This window comes from Canis aureus, chromosome 34, assembly GCF_053574225.1.
Source record: "Canis aureus isolate CA01 chromosome 34, VMU_Caureus_v.1.0, whole genome shotgun sequence".
In the NCBI taxonomy this organism is placed as follows: Eukaryota; Metazoa; Chordata; class Mammalia; order Carnivora; family Canidae; genus Canis; species Canis aureus.
In genome coordinates this window covers 7,914,109-7,934,951 of record NC_135644.1, presented here as the reverse complement: position 1 = coordinate 7,934,951, position 20,843 = coordinate 7,914,109, and the positions used below count along the sequence as shown (strand labels likewise).

The 20,843-nt window shown below is 39.4% G+C and overlaps 1 protein-coding gene across 22 annotated transcripts in view; it reads right to left on the bottom strand.

Annotated features, from left to right (window-relative positions):
• The window catches only part of ZNF385B (zinc finger protein 385B), a 388,911-nt gene that overhangs the window by 20,062 nt on the left and 348,006 nt on the right, over nt 1–20,843 (bottom strand). For all 22 annotated transcript variants that reach the window (XM_077883220.1, XM_077883200.1, XM_077883204.1 and 19 more), the window contains 3 exons: nt 2,507–2,752; nt 1,451–1,629; nt 762–863 (listed from right to left, as the gene is read on the bottom strand). In XM_077883220.1, the coding sequence (XP_077739346.1) occupies nt 762–863; nt 1,451–1,629; nt 2,507–2,752 (527 nt within the window). The remainder of the gene's footprint in view (nt 1–761; nt 864–1,450; nt 1,630–2,506; nt 2,753–20,843) is intronic.

Genomic DNA, 20,843 nt, shown 5'->3' with positions numbered 1-20,843 from the left:
GCAATCTTCCCCAGAAGTAAATCAGTCCTTAATTTCTCTCTTTTGCAATCAGGAGAAGCTCTGAGCGCTGGGTGTGGGTGAGGCACGGAACACCTGCTGGCAGCGTGGCATGGAGGCTCTGCAGAGGCCGGGAGCACCAGCTGGCCAGTCCCGCCTCGACCTCCAACGGAAGGCCCACTGGGCTAGGTCCCAGGGAGAGCCTGGAATGCAGCCATCTGGGGATTTCTAGGGCATCTAGTGCAGGCGCCCCTGAGTATTTTTGCAAAGGAACTGAAAACAGCACCTACTGAGACCAAGTAGGACAGGCTGACACCAACGTGGCTGCTGGACAAGGAAGGAGACAGTAATACAAACACCCACTGTGCTTTCTGGAGAGAGGGAACGGAGGGGGAGCCCCCCAGAAAGGGAGAGGGCATCAAATGGATGCAGTTTTGTTTTAGGAAAGCAAGCCTGCTTCCCAGATTCAACACAGTCCAGGGCTCCTCAGGATTACTTGTCTGTGTTCCTGGGCCTTAATTTTTCTTTATATGATAAAGAAGGTTGGCTTTTGAAAAGATCCTGGTAAACAGTAAGGTGTTAGCTCTTAAAGCGGGGCCTGCAGGTGTCCTACAGCAGGGACTAAGGGGTTCCGTCTACACTTCCATCTAAGGGGGCTACTGCAATTCAAAAACCCCCATGACTGCTTGGTCCCGAGGCTCTCCTGAGGGCCTGAGCCAGCAAGGTGGACCCACAAAACAGGTGAGCAGGTAAGGTGAACTTACCGCTAAAATGCTCGGGCTCCGCTGGAGTTTGTTGTAAGGGCTGTATTTCGGCTTCAGTGGTTTCCCGGCAACCCGATCCTTATGCCTTCGGCTAGAAATGTGCTGAAAAAAAGTTTGATGCATTAGCTGAATCTAAATGTGAGCTTAATTCCATGTAAAATCTATTTCCTAGATAGAGGTAGCGGGTCACGCCATCCTCAGCTCCAGGCCCGCCGGCCCACGGTGGTGGTGGTGAGATCACCGGGCTCTCAAAATGAAGACTTGCTCCTCACTCAGTTGCAATGCCTCTCTTTCCTTCCCTTTCTCTGGCATACTTACCCTGCTTTGCCTGTTGTGACCATCGTGACCCATGAGTCTGTCTCCCAAACCAGATTTTGGTCTTTGAAAGAGGGGCTGAACATCTTGCCTTCCAGAAGTTCCTGCTCAACTGACCATGAGCTCCAGAGTGAACGCTTTTATTTGTCTGTCTGTCCCTGACGCCTAGCCTGGATCTGACGTATAATAGAAGTAGGTGCACAAGTGTTCAGTACTAACTTTTTCTTCCACTAGCACTTGCATGTTGTATACCATATGCATTGTGAAAAGGTTAGTAAGTTTATCTGTGAGCACAGTGGGAACCATTATGCAGGTTAGATACACAAGCAAGTGGCGACCCAAACAACAGTGAATACTAATTCAGGACACATTACCTGCTTGAGTTGAATTTCTGAATTAACATGAACGTCACAGATTTCACAATGAAATGTCTTGTTCTGTAGTCCGGAGCCCTTACTGCCATTCTGCATCTTTAATCTTGATCCAGGTCTAGGATAGGACTTAATTGGACCAGCCCCATTACGAGCTTCAACCATGGTCTTGTGTTTAGATCCTAAGACAGAAGGAGACATAGTGTAAAATAGCTACTTAAGACCCGAATAGATACACGAATAGCCCTTTGTTTTCTTATCCTTGAGAAGTTTATCTTCGGGCTGAATTTCTCATTGCTTTTTTGTTTTTAATGATCATTTTAATGCTTATTATAGACACTTTTTATTTATGATGAACAATAATGCTGATCAATCGATACGTTTTGTAAAAAAATGGGAAAACAGGAGTATATTACAAAGAAAATATGGAAAATATAGAGAAGCATAAGAAAATAAAGATTACCCTGTATTTTTACCTCTCAGAGATAACCACTGTGATGATTTTAGTTTTTTTTTTTTTTCAGGTTTTGTTTTGTTTATATACCAAAAGAAAATATCTATTTTCAAAATTGGGACCATGCTAGTTAAATATCCTGACAATTTCGCATGGCAAATCGTGTATTTTTTTAAAAAAATAATTACATTTTAATGCCTTAGTAATATATTCTTTCATGTTGGGTTACTATAATGTATTTGACATTTCCCTACTGAGGGACTTTTAAATTGTTTCTCCTTTTTTCTAAGTGTGTTGCAGTGAACATTGTGCATAGATATTTGTCTTTATCTCTGTCACTTCATCGTAATGAGTTTGGGGAAATATTAGATGCCTTTGAGAAAATAAAGAACAGAATAAGTTTTATCTCCAATTTGCTTTAAACTTTTGCCTTACTGTTTCCAAAGTTATTATATCATATTTTCTTAAAATCACTCCTTTGAATAAAAAAAGCAGAGAAGACACTGAACAAATCTAACGTTTGAACAACAAAAGATATGGTATTCTGATGGGAGAAGTTGGGTTTTGTTATAAACGCTATTTAAATTCAAATGATAGCTGCTAACCTGTGTTGTGTGCCTCTAGCTGTGACAGGGAGTTCACAGCCACTTTGCATAGTGAACAATACAGTAATTTTTTTGCTTTTTCTTCTTCTGATTCAGAAACAGTACCAGGAGCTCCATTTGTGCTCTTCGAGGGAGAAGTGGCTGCTCCAGGTGGCAAGGGTGTTGTGCCAGATTTGAGGAGAAACGAGCCCCCTTCAGAGCTTGATGGCTGAATGCAACTGTTGGCTTTTAACTTTCCTTTATCTTCTAAGAGAGACACAGAGAAATCATATTAAAGCTTCATATAGCATTATCAACACAGGCAAATTGACATAAAGGAATTAAAGATAGAAATTTGATTTCTATATGTAGCTTTAATCTCCAGCACAGATTTTAGTTCATTGAACTTCACTGAAAAAAAACTCCATGCCATTGATATCCAATGTCAGCTCACTCCAAGATGATGACTTACGGAAAATGACTTTTTTTCTCCCACTGGTAGCAGGTAACTTTCTGATACCCTTGAGTTGTAAACTGTGCTCCAGGGAAGTCTTTAATGGATAGGAAAACCCACTACTTGCCAATATGAGTACATGATATGATGATAACATGAAATAAGTCATTAGCTAGCTTCATTTACTATTCGTGCTTTAATTATGACATGAATATACAGTTAGCATTCAATTTTTATGCCAAGTTAGCATTTTAACTTTGGGATGTTGTGGTAGCGGTGAGGGAAGAAACATGGTTGGTTTTGGTTATAGTTAGTTAAGTTTTGCTGCTCTTTGAATGGCAGAGAAATTTACCTAAAATCCAAGATGCAAAGATTTCATTAATGATATTTATTACTGCCAGTCTATATTATAAGCTTTTTTTTTTTTTAAATTCTATCCCCAGCATGGGGCTCAAACTCACAACCCTGAGATCAAGAGTGGCATGTTCTACTGGTTGTGCCAGCCAGGCACCCCCAAATTTTAAGTTTTGAGTAATGACATTAACCATAAGCAAAATATGAGGATTAGCCAAATAATTTATAGACATCTTGGCATTTTGATCATGTAGCTCTGAAATGCTTCCAATTGTCAAGGCCCATGGTGCAAGCTCTAGGAAGGGTCAGAGTGACTTTAACACAATTGAAATCTTCGGGACTCATGTGCTATTCAAGACAGATTCTGTTCAGCAGCATCTTTGGGAAAGAAATGGGAAATGCTCAGGCAACAGCCCAACCCATCACACATTTAAGCTGAGTAGAGCTGGTGCTCTTGGAAAATGTCTACTGATGTGCTGATAAACTCTTATTAAGAGAGGAAAGAAATTAAAACTGAAACTTATTTGTTAATTTTCCTAGCTAATTTGGAGCTGTATGCCATGGGCCTGGACCACCGATACGGAAGGAGTGACTAGGGGAATAGTAGCATGATAGTGTGTCCGTTCTGCATCTGGGGTAACACCAAAGCTTTCATATGCCTCAAAAATAATGGGAGATCATATTTCTACTTGTTTGATTTAGGGATCAACACTTGATTTCCATCCTTTTTTCCTGCATTAGGTCCATCCAGGTCAAGACCAGCAGGGATTCTACAGATGAATTCTTGGACTTCACAATTTATATTCTTTTTTTCAGCAAGTTTATTAAAACTTCAGGATGCCATAAAGTATGATGGACAAGATCTTAGATTTTTACTAAACTGACCTCCATAGTATGAGAGAAGGAAATAAAATCAATCTTCCTAAGTGGTATTAGTAAGTACATTAGATTGAAGATTATTTCAGGCTTGGAACTCTCTCCTTATGGATATAAGGATCCCTCAGACTGATTTTAGGATTTCATAGAACTCACAAAACAGTGAACTAATTCAGTAATCTTAACATTTGCTCCTACGGAATTACTCAGTTTCTTGTCGAAGGAAACTCAAGTTATTGCATAGCAAAATCTTTGCTTCAAGCATATCACATTTCATATAAATTTCACCTCAAGAAACTGACCTGTTTTAGTTATTTACTCATTCTCTCTTATGCACATTTATTTTATTGTCCTTTATACTGATCTCTCTCATATACTCTTACATTTATACAGAATGTTACAATTTACAAAGTGTCATCACTTACATTGTCTTATTATTTCTCACAACAAACTTGTGAAATAGGTAAGGCTGAAAATAATTATTTCTAGCTTAAAGATGAGAAAACTAAGGACCATCAAAATTGAATAATATCCCACAGATTAGCAGGTGGCATAAATGAGCATGATACTTTCTATAACTATTCACTGGGTAGTGTATTATTCCTCTTGCACAAAAGGCGGACTTCGTATGCCATTAACAACATAAATGGCATACGGTAGTCACTGGAGATGTGATAAAACCGTGGTTTTGTTTAGTTTGAAAGCATATTTGCCTTAAATGAAAATATCTATCCTGTTCAACAAGCATCTGATTCAGGTTGCATTGAGAAGATGGACCAAATTATCTTTTTCTCTCTATTCCTATTTCTTTAAGAAAAACTAAACAGATTTCCTTTCATCTCTCCTTTTCAAAAGAGGTCTTTTATTCATTAGCAAATAAATCTTAACAAAATGCTAATTGCTGACAATGTGCTAGACACTGAAGAGAATAATAAATAAAGTAGGTATAGACTTTAAGAAAATAAAAGTTTAGCAGGGGAAATGAGATATTCAGAGATCTCTGATTTATGATAGAAACTAGTAAGAGGCATGACAGCATGGAGCAGGAAATGATTTCTTCTGGTTGGGAAGAAAGAGACATTCTTCATAAAGGAAGTGATATTTTGGCCAGATTTGAAGGTCAGATTTAGAGAAGCATAAGGTGAGGTGAGAAGTAGGAAGTGAGGGGTTAGAGGCAGAAACATGAGGAAATGCTTAGGTGTTAGAACGCTTGGGATTTGCTTGCTGAGAGCTGCTAGCTCAGCATAGATGATGGCAACAAGTGGGATGAGAATTATTATTATAAAGGAAAATTGAACCAGAAGACAGAGAATATCTTAAAACTAGTAAAATGGATACTAACAGAGGCCATTTACCTTTAAAAATATTAAGAGATATGGTATATTTACCACTTACATAAAATAGGTCTTACGTTTTATCCTCTGGATAGGCCAGAGCTTTAATGTTTGTGAATACAGGGATAAATCTTGACTCTGAAAACGTGTAAATGGTTCCATCAGATTCAGGACATTCTGTCTACGTTCATACTAGCTGCTCGATAAAGCAGATCCTAAAATCACCAACGCAATAATATATTTAGATTTGGGCATTTTCTTTCCTGGATGTACACATTTATAAGCTTCAAAGCCTAACTTTATTATTTCTCATTTTAATGGCTTTATATTTTTATGAAAATCCATTATGTTATTTTTCTTTTCTTGTTGGCATTTTTTAAAGCCTCTTTACTTTGTGTATTTGAAAGTTTAATGAATGTACTGTTTACTTCTGCTTCTTTTAATAAAGATGCATGTCATCTGGAACTTCTGGTTAATGTGAATTCCGTTTTCAAGTATTCCCTCACCTAGTGTTAATTAGCGGGTCTTCTGACTGTCTTCATTATTTTCTGAGTACTCAACTGCCTTTCTTAAGGTTTTACCCTATAAGTCTTTGAAGCAAAATTTGCTTAGCTACATCAGAATTGCCCTCTGTAACAAATATCTGTAATTTATGCATCCAAGCAAATTTAATTCTTCAAAGTAGCTGTCTTGGAAGGTTCCACATTGATTTACTTATTTTCCAAAGTTCTAAGCATTTTGGAAACCTCTCATTTTGGAACTGTTTTCATATCTAGTCAATAAACCACGTGAAGGAAATCAGTCTTCAATATTTATTTGTCACAGTTATTTTTTACTCCACAACGTTACTCCGGTTAATCCATGTGTTCATCAAACTTAGTGTTATATTATTCAAACATCTTCAGAGGACTAATAAGCTAACACAGATGAAAAGAACAGGCTAGAAGTTCTGGAAGCAGTTTTCAGAAACGAATCCTGTGGGTAGCTGGAGGACTCATGTCCATATATAAGTCTTAATTTAAAATACAATCAAAATAATATTCTAACTACATTGTAGATCTTATATTTTGAAGTAGAACTTTGGGAGCTATAACCCAATTTTTATGATTCCACTTACAAGGTTTACGCTTCAGTTTAATGTCACTCACATAAATTTCTTCTAACTGGGTTTCAATGGTTTAATAACATACATATTTTATATAATAAATTTGTGTTCAATGTAGAAAGTAAAGTCAGGCAAAAATTTTTAAAAATCACCCATGATTCTATCACCTAAAATAAAAATCAGGAAACTTTTTCTGTAAAGCACCAGATGGTAAAATATATTAAGCTTTGTAGGCCATACTGTTTAGGTTGTAGCTACTAAGCTTTGCTATTCTAGTAGGAAAGCAGCCACCAGCGTGGCTGTGATCTAATCAAACTTTATTTACAAAAATAGGCAGCAGGCTAGATTTAGCCCACAGGTAGTAGTTTGCCAACACTTGACCTAGATTATTAGAATTATAAGTGTTATTTCACACTGTTTACACAGTAATATATGTGAAAAGACAAACCACCATTGCTAACATTTTTCAATTAGCAATAAATCAAGAATATCTTTCCATGTCAGTAAATGTAGAATTGGATCATGATTTATAACAAATTATATTCACTTATATGCATGTACTATAATTTATTCAACCAACCTTAGATATTTGGGTTATTTGTGGTTTGCACTTTTACGGTGTTAACAAGATATTGAAATAGGAGTTTGGTGGCCTCAGAATGAAGGAAACCTGCCCAAACAGCAAGCAATTGGCATCAAGTATCTCAGCATCTTAGAGTAAGTCCCCAAGGAACCCCCAGACACAAACAGGTGGCATTTATAAGAGGACGCAGAATGTAGCCTGCTACCAACATCCTATCATGCACATTCCTGGAGCATCTAAGGACTGGAGGGCTCACAGGTATCATTCTGCCTGGGTTGGATGCTTCTGAATCCAGCCCAAGTAGTACAACTAGACGGGCATGTAAGAAAGGACACTGGCATTTCATTTTTCAGTCTGCCAACTCCTGATCTTGGTGACCTGCCCCTCATGCCAGATAGGGGAGAGGAAGGTTGGGGACAGATGATCTGGACCAAGAAAGGTCAGAAGTCGAAGGACCTGTAACCTCAGTCTGGCATGTCAAGGTTGAATGAACTGGACATCCTGAAAGGTGGTCAGGCCTGAGCCCTGTTGTTGGTAACCGGCAGGAAGGCTGATCACCAGGACCCTGGCAGCAGGAGGCTGAGGAGCAGACTTCTCTGGTGGCAGGAGCTGAGGAAGGACTGGAAGAACCACATGAAGCCCTTACCCATGGTCCTCGAGAGACAGACAGCATCTGGACACCTGCCATGCAGCGGGCATCAGTGACTGTCATTAAGTACAAAAACATTTGGCGTGATTTCTTCTCTCATTCCTCCTCCTAACCCTAACAGTTGGGAAGGGCAAGAACTAGAAATTCTAGGCTGGGGCAGCAGGGAGGAGCAGACTATGCCCTTTTCCATGGTCCAACCTGAGCCGGGAAGAAGGAAGTATTCAGTTGCATAAGAGCCTGAAGTTTCAATAAGGCCAGACTTTCTGATCTCTGATAATGTCTTGGAGGAGTGAGAAAGGACTATTCCCGGAGTAACAGGCCATCACGCTCACGCCCACTGAAGTCACATAGTCAGTAAGCCCGTTGTGTGTAGACATCTCTGTATACCTGCCTAATGATTTCCTCAGGACCTAACCTTTGAAGAGGAGCTGCTGGCACAAAACACACAAAGAGGAGCATGTGTGTTTTTGGACGTGTGCTGCGCGTTGCCAGACTGCGCCCCAGAGGGGTTCACAGATTAATACTTCCGAGCTCTGTAGGAGAGTGCCAGCTTCCCCGTACCTTCACCAGCCTACCTACCCACTGCCTGGGCCAATCTGACAGATGAAACAGAGTGCCTCGTTGTTAATTTGATTTGCATTTTTTTATATCAAAGGGGCTGAATATCTTCTCGTAGGATTAATGATTTGTGTTTCAAAGTAATTTTTAAAAAATCCTGAATTCTGAAGGGGAGCAAACTCTTGAACTAAATGCACTTTCGAGAGTTAAAAACACTTTACCCGTAGTAAGAAGTAAACTTTACAATAATCACAGGCTTTTTCTCGCTCTTTTTAGAAGATTTTATTTATTTATTTATTTGTCTGACAGCAAGCATGAGGGGGGCGGCAGCTGCAGAGGGAGAGGGAGAAGCAGAGGGAGGCTGCTTCTCCCTCTGCCCTCCCCCCGCTTGTGCATGTGTGTGTGTGTGTGTGTGTGCGCACGCATGCTCTATGTTTCTTGCTTTATCTCACATAAATAAATAAAATCTTTAAAAATATAAAGACAGTTTTCCACAATGGTGGTTGTGATTTGTTTTCCTTCTAGCAATGCATGAGAATTCCAATTGTGGTACAGCCTCCCTAACACATGGTATCAATACTGTCACTCCTTTTGGTTTTAGCCACTCGGGTGGAGGTGTGGTGGCGTCTCACTGAGGTTTTCATTTCTATGTCCCTACTGACTAATGGTATCGAACACCTTTGCCTATTTTTGTTGGCCAATTATATAACCTTCTTTTGTGAAATTCTTGGTCAAATCTTGTGCTCCCCCCCCTCCTTTTTTACCTGGAGAAAAGTGCTCAGCAAACCAAGGCCACAACTTTAACAGAATTGTTCTTTATACTTTCTGAGGTCACTGAAATATACTGCTTGTCACTTCTTGGTACAATTACATTTTCCTTTTTATACTTAATAATACTTAATATTTCACTAAAGAGAACTAGTAGCAGAGGCATGCAGTGAAAGGGCTGCTGCTCATACTCTTTCCTGCATTCACAGGCACCTTGTCCAACACCTCATTATTATTCCAAAAAACAAAGCAATGGTCGCATTACTGCTTAACACTCATTAAACCAAGTTAGTTCACTTTGATAAGGAATTCTGAAATCATTCTCCTCTGTCTTATCTTCCCACTTTTGAATAATGAGAAATTAATGGGTGTCAGTCACAGTACATACTCCCTTGCCAGTTGTGCAGTCTTGTGAGAAATGAAACTAAAAAGCCCATAGGGGCTCTGTATCAGGCCAGAACCCCCCTCCTCACAAAACCCCCCAAAACACTGCAAACCTGTATGTTTGTTGATTGGTGTGCTGTAGATTTCCTAACCCTTTGCTTCATTTATCCCCTCCTTATCTACACATTTGACACAGTAAAAGGGATGGAAACCACCAACTGATGACAGATAATTTAAAGTTTAAAGTGGAATTGCATTAAGACAGTTAATGGATTTGGCGGGTGGGGGGAAGGGGCAGCAGCACATAAGCTGCCAGATGAATAAGCCAATTTAGTACCTTGGCGTTCTTTGCAAAACAAAATGTAATAAGCGATGTACAGATGCTAGAGCATCACTATATTGGTGGATGCAAAGGAAAGGGGCTTCATTAGTAGTGTAACAGGTGTGCACCTGCCTAAAGGAGCAGCAAGAAAAGACCAACATCACATATAATGATCAGATACAACAGTCAGTTACCCCCTTTTATTTATTGGCTGTTTTCCTTAAAGGTATGTGCAAAAAAACCTTGAAAAATTTGGCAATAATTTGAATGCACTATTTAAAAGTGTTGTTTTTTTTTTTTCAAATTTAAATTTTATTTAATTAACCTACAGTGTGATATTGGTTTCTGGAATAAAATTTAGCGATCCATCACTTAAAACAACACCCAGTGCTCATCACACCAAGTGCCCTCCTTAATCCCCATGACCCATCCGGCCCATCCCCCACCCACCTCCTTTCATCAACCCTCAGTCTGTTCTCTATCATTAACAGTCTCTTTTGGTTGCTTCTCTCTCTCTTTTTAAGAGTTTTCTTTTCTTTTCTTTTCTTTTTTTTTTTTGAAAGCATAGCTGTCTTAGCAAGGCAATCCTGTCTTAGCAAGGATTTTAAAATTTTATAATCTTACAGATTAGATTTGCTTAAATTAGAAACATAATAGTGAAAACTTCTATACCTGAAGAACAGGTCAATAAATCAGACCAACAAATGGGAAAAAAGTGATCTTATAATGCGAATAAACACAGTCAGCTTCCCCATGGAAACCACATCTTTCTTTTTAAGTTCCCTACCAATATCACCAACTTCTCATTAGCAAACATCTGGTTTCCTGTTTCTCACAGAAACGAGGAAGCTGGATGAGTTTGCTCCTGATATTACATTTTCTTCCATTTGCACCTATTTTCTTTACACCTCTGATGAAAAGCTTTATGGTATCTTTTATGTTTCTTCTCTCCTTCCTACAGTTCTGGCTACTTTCTTTCTATTGGGTTCTTTCTGTTTACAAAATGCTGAGACTTCCACGTTCCAAAAGCCATTCCCTGATTTGGTTCACTCCTGGAATCTTCCATCTATCTTCCCTTTGGTGCAGAACATGAAGTGGTCATATGAAGTGGCTCATCTACGTCCTTTCTTCCCGCCTATCTTTACCCTCCTGCAAAACCAATGGTCTCTCTTCGGTCTTCTCTCGTATTGGGCCCAAGTTCCTTCTTGAAATGCTTCTCCCCCTTGATCTTGACAAACATGGGCCTTGCCTGCTTCTCCCTCAACCTCCACAACAGTTCACTCTAGGTCCCCTTTGCCAGCTCCTATTCTTTCGCCTGCCCCTCGTGTTGGCATTCCTCAAGACCATACTCTTGCCCTCTTTTGGAGATTATATGATCTAATTCACTCTAATAACTTCTTCTACCACATTAAATCCATAGGTGAAATCTCTACCTTTCTCACAAGTTCAAGATCCTTTTCCCCTGATAGTCTTTGGAACTTCTATTTCTAGATGGTTCGTGGGTGTTTCAAACTCAACATGCCTGGTACTGAATGAATGAGCCCCACATAGGGGCCCTTCCAAGTAGTCCCCCTATCAATCAATGACCTTGCTCTCTGTACAGCAGAACTGTCGTCAAGAACTCCCGAATTCTTCCTTCTCTTATCTTCTCTGTTTAATGAATGACCTAAGTTTATTGATATTATCTTCTAAATATTTCTTCTATTGGCCTTACTCACTTTTTATCCAGCAGACATTTCCTCAGCATCCACCATGTGCCACTGCCTCATTTCAGGCCCTCATTATTCTCCCTGGATCGCCATAAAACTTCTTTCTAGATCTTGCTGCCTCTAGTTCCTGAGCTCATCTCTTCCCTCCTTTCCTTGCCTATGCTCTCATAATCATATAATTGTATTTTGGTTTTGCATAATTTTTTCACAATTAAAATCGTTACCAAGGTAGAGAGATCCTCGAGTCCTGCAACAATATCCTAATTCACCTGTGTATAGAGGTTTAAACCCTCTTATTTCTAGAATAATAGGCTTCAAACCTAATCTTAAGAATTCAAAGATCTTATGGAATGGGTATGGAAAGCCATAGGTGGGCAACCAATATGTTGGTATGGAAAGCCATAGGTGGGCAACCAATATGTTGAAATAAGGAATGCTCATTTCAGCGCAGTGCATTTTAGCCTCACAAGTATTAATACTAGGAATTCACTGTTAATGGCTAAATCATAAAGTGAAATAAATATAGATAGAACAGACATTTCTGCTATTATGTAAAATACTTGTATCATTGTTGTTAAAGATATGTATTATATATACAATCAATATTTAATGTCATTTGAGGTTGGAACAATTCGTTTAAGAATGGGTCACCTTGACATGTTCTAGGACAGAGTCATAACAAGTACATTGTGCCAAATCCAATATTCTGATTTAATAAAATGAACAAATCCATAGATTTTATTATCTTCTTTATTTGGAATCCTACATAAACTTATCCTATAAACAGTAAGCATGTACCTATGCCAGAAAATCTAAAGCACATGTGAAAACAAAATATCAAAGCACAGCCCATCCTCTTTGTGACTAAATGGATATCCTGTTGTCATGGCAAGGTTTCAGTCATAGCAACACTGTGTGTCTTATGTTTGGAGACTCATCAGAGATTTATAGCTCGACAGCCCATTTTGGCAATATTGTAAGCAGTCATAAACGAATAACATCACAGTATATTCATCTGCACTATCAATCATTATGTGATGGAGATATATTCATGCAATAATGTTCTTTAAGAAATTCCAAGTACTAGGACCTATGCCATTATTTAATTTTCTCTACTCTTTTAGGTAATAGATACCCGTTCCTGAAAGTGTCATTTTGCAGACTTTGTATCTTAGTGATGATACCACTTACGGCCTGCCCAGATCCTCAAAGGCACATAATCTTTATGCCACGTGGCCTGAGATGGACCTGGTACACTTGGAGTCTTCTCTAACAAGATTCCTCATTTAGATTTGATCTAGTTCCAGATGTCCTCCAGCATTACCCAGCATAGTATAGGCTGGTTAATCTTACAACACCTAGCAGGTTAGTCTGTTTGCTTTATTAGTCACAGGACTTCTCGTTGGACAATGTCTGATCTCAATGCCTCGCTTAAGGGTGAACTGTTAAACAACCTTTGGAAACAAAGAGTTTTCTATATGGCTTATGCCATTTTGTAGATGTGGAAAACACAACAGAGTACTCATATGACAAGCCCAGAGACACAAGAAGCCAAGGACAGACACGAAAATTAAAGCTAGTTTTTAAAATTCTCAGAGCACTCAAATATTATACATTGGGTCAACTGATGCTGGTGGGGCCCTTCACACGGCTCCAGCTAAATCCCAGAAATCCCGCCTCTTCAAGCACGGTTGATCACTGTTAAGCTTGTTAATTCCTTTTTTTTTTTTTTTTAAAGCTTGTTAATTCCTAATCAACTATGTTTATGTCTTATTTTCACACCTTGGCCTTTAGACTAATCCTGGAAGGAGGGAAAATGGTCTATAAAGTGACTCTTCACTGAATCAGAAGTTATATATCCTTATTTAAAAACAAAACAAAACAAAACAAAAAGAGCTTACTTATTTGAAGTAACTTAGGGCTCGTGAAAGTTTGGTGACCAATTTTGTAAGTTCAGAACAGCTGCTGTACTGCCATTTTCTGCCAGACTTGCAATCCTGAGTTAGGATATCCTGCTCTTTCCATTTGAAAGCCCAGGTCAGTTGGGTTCTGGCCACTGGGCTACACCCTGCAGGATGTTGTGGTCCATCTGCAGGAGATGATGGTCCCTGCCTACCTCTGCACGACAACTGCCCTGTTGTCCTTCAGGCCACTTTGTTGGGGAGCAGAAGCTGCCAGTCCCTCACTCAGATAAAACAGTGACAGCTCCAAGTATGTCCATGCCAACAGCTGGCAGCCCACACTCCGTATCAATGAGCCGGCGCCGGTACTAGTGAACATGTCACCTTCCTAAGGGAGCACAAAAGAGGGCTTGTGTGCTAGAGTTTGAATCTAATGAACAGCTTTCTCCTATTTTGTGTGGTTTTCCAGCTATTTGACTTGTACAATAGAGAAATCATATTTCAACCTCTTCAGGTTGAAAAATTGCCCCTTTTCCGATTTGTCACCCCGAGATGTGAAACAGTTATTTCTGAGGCAGCTTTATTATGGAAAATAGAATAAGTAACTCACATCACTCAAATCAAGTCCCTCAGGGAGCAGGTCCAGTAACGATTCAAAAGCCAGGACTAAGATTAAAAACTGATTTTCTAGGTGGAATGAGGAGCAGGTTCTTTTCTCCTAGATGAATGGCCTTTTGCAGGGGAAACATCGATTCACAAGGTATAAGGGAAAACATCTGAATTCTGCTCCTCCCACATCTATCCTTTCTTGATGCAGAATTTAGGGGTTAGCTTTGAAGCTCCAGGTAATGTGACAAGGGAAAGGTCAGCCTGAGAGGTATTGAGGAAACTTTCTTCATCTAAGAAATGTACTTTTATTTATTAGGGAAAATTCAAAAAAACATTTACTTTCAGCAAACAATCCCATTGCCTCCGGCTGTTCCAGGGAGCTAGGTGTGGGCTGTCTCTCTTTATGGACCTAACTGGGACCTGCCTGTCCTAAGGAGATCGCACTTTCAGTGGCTGGGCGGTCCCAATGTAGGAAAGCTAGTAATCCTTTTAAAAATATGTTGCTAAAGGCCAATTACACTTTTACATCTTGAGTCTAGCATTTGTGCCTGAATTCAATCTGATGCTTTCTTATGAAACTGTCAAAGCTGGCTTTACATTTAAGGCTATGGGTTGCAGAAGAAAATCAGTTGATCATAGAAAGTCTCCTTTAAAAAGTGATGTTAATTCAAGAGGCCTGGACACCTAAAGGGGTCTGTGTAGAGTTTCTCATCATCTAGATTCTTTAGGAAGAATCTGTGACGGGGGCCCTATGGCTATAAGTTTCTTTCCCATCCTCCCTGTGCCCTGAGATATATTAACTCATCAAGTCATTGGAAGTTATCATGCAAAGAACACAGTATGTAGAAATAGAGAAAAAAAAAAAAAAACCCTATAAACCTCCCACACGAAACAGGAGTTGTTGTTGTTTTAAAGATTTTACTTATTTATTTGAGTATTGGGGGGGGCACAAACAGGAGAGAGGGAGAAGCAGGCTCTCTGCTGAGTGGGCAGCCCAACATGTGGCTTGATCCTAGGACCCAAAGAAGATCACGACCTGAGTCAAAGGCAGACATCCAACCAACTGAACTGCCCTGGTGCCCCTAAACAGGAGTTTTTAACCTGCAGGGGTGGGGGTGAGGGTGGTCTACAGACTCCCAAGGGGCCCATGAGTTCACAGAATCCATGAACTTGGAGGCAAAACCCCCCATATCTTCACTTATATCTTCACTTTCATTTATCTCTGATTGAAATTTAGCATTTTCTTCAACGATAAATGAAGGCAAAAATAGCCATCTTGATGGCACTTGCAACTTTGTCCACTGACAGAAATAAGATATTTTCATCATATACTACAGTTGTCATAAAAATCTTGAAATGTTTATGCCTCACATTACTTCAAAATTATCGTAGCTATCAGACCCGTCGCTAGATCTTATTTAAAGCATCATTGCTATGTCACTATATCATAATAAAAATTTGGCCACTGTATTCAGTGTAATTGGTTTTCTTTGCAAAAGTATAAGTTTCCTTTTATGGTTTTAAAAACATCATTCTGACGGGCACCTGGCTGGCTCAGTCAGTGGAGCATGTGACTCTTGATCTTGGGGTGGTGAGTTCGTGCCCCACGCTGGTTGCAGAGATTACTTAAAAATAACAATGAAAACAAATAAAAACGTCACTCTGAGGCTAGGCCACAGGAATCCCTAGCACCAAAAGAGGTTCAGGACCTCTGTGTTTATGCCCATCACTTCATGCTGCCTTCTTTCCATTCCATCATTTTCAACCACTTTTTACCAACATCCTGAAATCCCTTCCTTATCCGCAAGTGTCCTCTCAGTGCTTCAATTCTATACACCACGCGGTCTTTCACATCTCGAGTCCTATGGAGTACTGGTTCCCCTGGTGGGAATCCTCTTCCCTTCCATCTTCCGAACCGGGGCCCCCGTTTCCATGGCCAACTTCTTTCACACCATGCAGAGACAGCCTAAATCCTCTGCCTGGGACTTCCTTTCCTTCTCAGACAAGGTCAGCCTCCCTCTCTTTTCATTTAGCTTGTCATCACTTGTTCAGCATTTATCCTGGATGCTCACGAGGGCAAAGCCCAAGTCTGCTGATTCACCATCACACAGCCCAGGCCTAGCAGGATGCAGAGTATTCAGTAAGCACTTAATAAATACCTGCAAACACATGCATGGACAAACCATTTTGTAGCTTTCTATTTAGTGTATTACATGCGTTTTTCATGTTGCTTTTACGTACTGTAAGGCTGCCTAATGGATTATTGGGTATAAGTAATTTACTGAAATAACTTCCCTAGTCCTCATCATCTTGTTTCCACTTTTCTTTAATACAAATACTGCCATAGTAGGCATTTTCGTACATTTTATTTTAGTATAAATTATAAGAAGAGGAATTAACTGGTCAACGGAATGAACTTTTATATGGTTTTTTATTTATTCTAGGACGTTGCTTTCCAAAAGAGTTTTCTCAATTTAAGATGCCATAAGTAACATAAACAGAACATCTACTAGTGGTTCTTCAAAATACTTAAAAAAACTTTTACTGGATATTAATCATTATGTCTTATGGATTAATCAAACAATTGGATAAAATTGTTGTTGAAAAGAATAAAATAAAAAACATTTTCCTTCACTCAAAATGATGGTACCCTAATTAATTTCCACTGAGTAAAAATAACAGAACTAAGAACAAAGATATTGTTCTAGGAAAGACAAATTGCTTTGACTTAAATATGGCTATTTTGCTAGTTAAATGAGTACAAATCATCATGAAACTGTGACAGAAGTTCAAATATTTGCAAGCAAGGAATAAAATAATCTCTGTTATGACAAGAAATTCCAGTATTTATGTCATTTCCTATTTGAAAGAAAACAAAACACACATTTTCTAGAGGCTAACTAGTTAATAGCATACAAAAATTATTAAAAAATTGCAAACTAAGAAAATTTTTTTTACAAGAAGCCAGAAATTAAATGTATGGGCTGACAAGTTTCTCATTTACTGACACAAATGCCAGCAGGCACTTGTCAGGCAGGAGCGTGTTTCCTATTCTGATTACGCCCTCTGCTCGCCTCCTCAGTAACCCACTCTGGCTCCAGGCGGGGCTGCTTCTCCACAGGGAGCACCTGGTTTTCTCCCTCAATGAATGCAGATGCGTTGGGATATCGTTGCTTTTAGTACTGTAACTGTGTATAGAACAGACTGCTGACCTATGAGGTGGGGTATCCACCTTACGGGAGACAAAGGTGGAGTTAACCAGGGTCCTCTTGCCCTGTTCATACACTAAAGAAGGTGCCACGGCTTCCCCATGAAATTCTTCTTACTGGCATCAATGTAACATGGGCAGGACCTGAAGCTGCAGAGGCCATAACATTTGAGATACATTAACCGGTGGGAGAAGGAGTAGAAAGACATTTCCTCCACTTACAGCAACGTGAAGAAGACCAAGAAGGTCCTTCCACATCTTTTTTTTTTTTAAATTCTTTTTAAAAAAAATTTCTTTTTATTCGAGTTCAATTTGCCGACATATAGCATAAAACCCAGTGCTCATCCCATCAAGTGCCCCCCTCAGTGCCCGTCACCACATGTTCCACGGGGAGAGTCAGGCTAATCAAACCTTAACGTCTGGAAGGGAAACGCAAATGTAAATAATTAGCATGAGATAATAAAAGAAGCACAGAAAGAGGAAGGTAAGTACGGGTCCCGTTGCATGGCAGCATGGCATGAAATGATCATAGAGTCAAAAGGACAGGGTTGGGAAATTTCTTTGAACAACGGTTGCTTTCTATGGCTACCATCTGTTGACTATCTGTTAGGTGATAGGAACTGAGGCTGGCGCTGGCATCGTTGGTTCATCGATCCTGCCAACTCCGGGAGGTAGGTATTAGCCCTCCCATCTAACAGACGGACAAACAGGTCAGTGAACATGATTAGATTAAGGTTTTCTGGTCTAATCTGGTCTAATCTCTATCTGGTCAAGTGAGAAGTGGAGCGAATCTGTCTGATTTCAAGCTCGTGCTCTTTTTACTACATTTGTACGCAAGGTAGGTAAATGACGCTCAAAAAAATCATGTTCTTATGTTCAAAGACACTCAAAACTTGATTTTTCAAAAATAAAACTAGTTGTAGAACAGGGTGGGAATAGAAATAACACATCTTGCTGAAGTGACAGACATCTTGAAGTGTCACTTAGTGAAAGAAGTCTCAAATAACTTTCAGAAAGCATGTGTGGTTAAAGTTCATGCACCTTCATCCAAAGTGGCATATCGTGGTAGTGAATTTGGGCGAGAATCTGGGCTTGAAGCTACTTTCTCTCTGACGCAAAGCCGTCATTTCCCCTCACCAGATCTCACTCTCTAGTATCCATCAGAGGACTCTATCATTAAATAAGATAGTATATATAAGACATTTAGCATATTAGCATCGGGCACACGGTAAGCATTCAGTGACACATTAATTATTAGTAGCACAGCTCTTACAATTACTTTTTGCATCCAAGTCTAATAAGCTTGGATCTGGTTTTCTAGAATAAACTATAATAGGTGCAACATAATGGAAGATGATGATAGCTGGCCACCACAAGGGGCATCCGTCACCTTTCACGGACGGTAGCAAGAAGAGACAGCTCCATAAAAGAAAAGAAACCCAAAACTGTAAGAATATCAATAATGGGCCTTTTTGTTATGTTTTACATTTTGCCAAGCACTCGCAAAATCATTTCACTTGATTCATAAAACACCATCATGATGCAGGGAGGGCATTATTCCCAATTTACAGATGAGAAAATAGAGACCGAGGGACTTTAATGCCTTCTCTGGAGTCTTGGCTAGTTAAAAGAGCAAAGAGTACCACAGTCTACAGATGCGCTGTCCAAGTCACTAGCCATGTTAGTACTTAAATAAAATTAAATACTCAGTTCCTCAGTAGTATAAGCCACATTTCAAGTGTTGAATAGCTAGCTAGTTGGACAACACAGATTACAGACTGTTTTTTTATCACCCCAGGGTATTTTATTGAATAGAGCTGGCCTATAAAAAAGAGAGCACCAAACTATAAGTGTGTGATACCATGCCCGGTATCCACTATAGCGAACCTGATTCTCAGAGCAAGAAATCAGGGAAGTGGAAAATATTTTATAGGTGTTTCTATGAAAAACACTTTAAGTTTTATGCTGTAAAGCTAAATTTGTGTGGTACCATCAGAATTGAGCCTAGAATCCCCCAGAGTGCCTAGTACCAGTGCTTTGAACACAGAATCTACGAATATTTATTGACTGATTCTATTGGATCGCCCACCCATCTCAAAAAATATTTCATTGTAAGAGAGTTCTTCCTGAAGCAAATAAGTGGAATGTCATCAAATGTATGTAATAACCTTGGTTAAAGTCTCAGGGGGGAATTTTTGGTTGTGCATTTATAAAATTATTTGATATACATACAAAGTCCTCTTATATTCCAATTTCTTTTCAATGCAGAATGGTTGTAAATAAGTATAATAAAAAGAGATGAATAAAGTTTTTGATAGTGATATAAGCCTAAATGAGGGGATAGCCAAGGTTTTGCTTTGGGGAGTGGTTTATAACATATCCCTAGTCAATTATAAGTTAGTAGGTCCTTAGTACATCATAAGTGAGTCTCAACTTTTGGTTCACTTTCTTAGGGTGGTGCTAGGAAATAGCTCTCAGAGGTGGAGACTAACAATAAGTGCTCAGTCTTATTTTGAAGCAATATAAAGTGCTCGTGAGTTTTGGAAGTTAGTTTCCAGAGTGTGACAAACACTTAACTACCTAGGAACCTTTGGCCTTGCCTGCCAGGATGTTGTTGTCAGATTCAAGGTGGACGGGCAAGGATGGAGGCGGTTTCATTTTTTAAATTGACTTTGAAAGTCTTAATGATATATGTACATTTCATGAAAATATGAGCCTTAGTATAATGGTCTGTTCTCTTTAGACAGATGGGACTCAATTTATGTTCTACACGACTGTACCCCAGAATTTCAGACTTAGGATGTCTGTCATAAATATAGCTAATCTATTATTTTATGAGGGACACTAAATCTCGGCCTCCCAGATTTGGATAGATGTATGCCAAATTTACGATGGCACTTGTCTATAAATGACAGATGCTGCCAAAGCAGAAAACTATCATTTTCTTGAACTCAACAGCACAAGGTTCTGTTGCTAGAGACAGAAAGAGGGGAAGAGGCAGTTACGAAGACCTTGCTGGCTAATCGATGGAGTCCTGTGGCAGTCAGCGGAAATGAGAAGTTGTCATTTGGAAAACTTGGCCCCATTTGTAACAACACATAAAAACTATGAAACACACAAGGGAACCCATAAAAATGACGAGGCGAGGGTCTCTCCATTTGTATCATTGGCAGAAAGATTCTTCGACAAAATTGAAAATACACTTTTGTTAGGCAATAGGGTAACCATAAAAAGCTGAACTACAGCCTCTCCAGGTAAATCATACTGATCTACTGGCTGATAACTACTTTGGGTTCATACCCAAGGAATTGACACAATGCAAAAACATAGCATGCTGAAAACTCAAATGAGCTGTTTTGAGGTACTCTATCCTCTCTCCTTCTTATGTCTTTTCTGACACTGTCATCTCACAGTTCCCCTGGTATGATCATGAGGATGGGCTAAACAAAACCATCCACTTAACCCCAGTGGGAATATTTTCAATGGAATGATTCAAAATGCTCTTGCACCTCACATGAGCTATTTCACGTTTCCTAGACTCAGG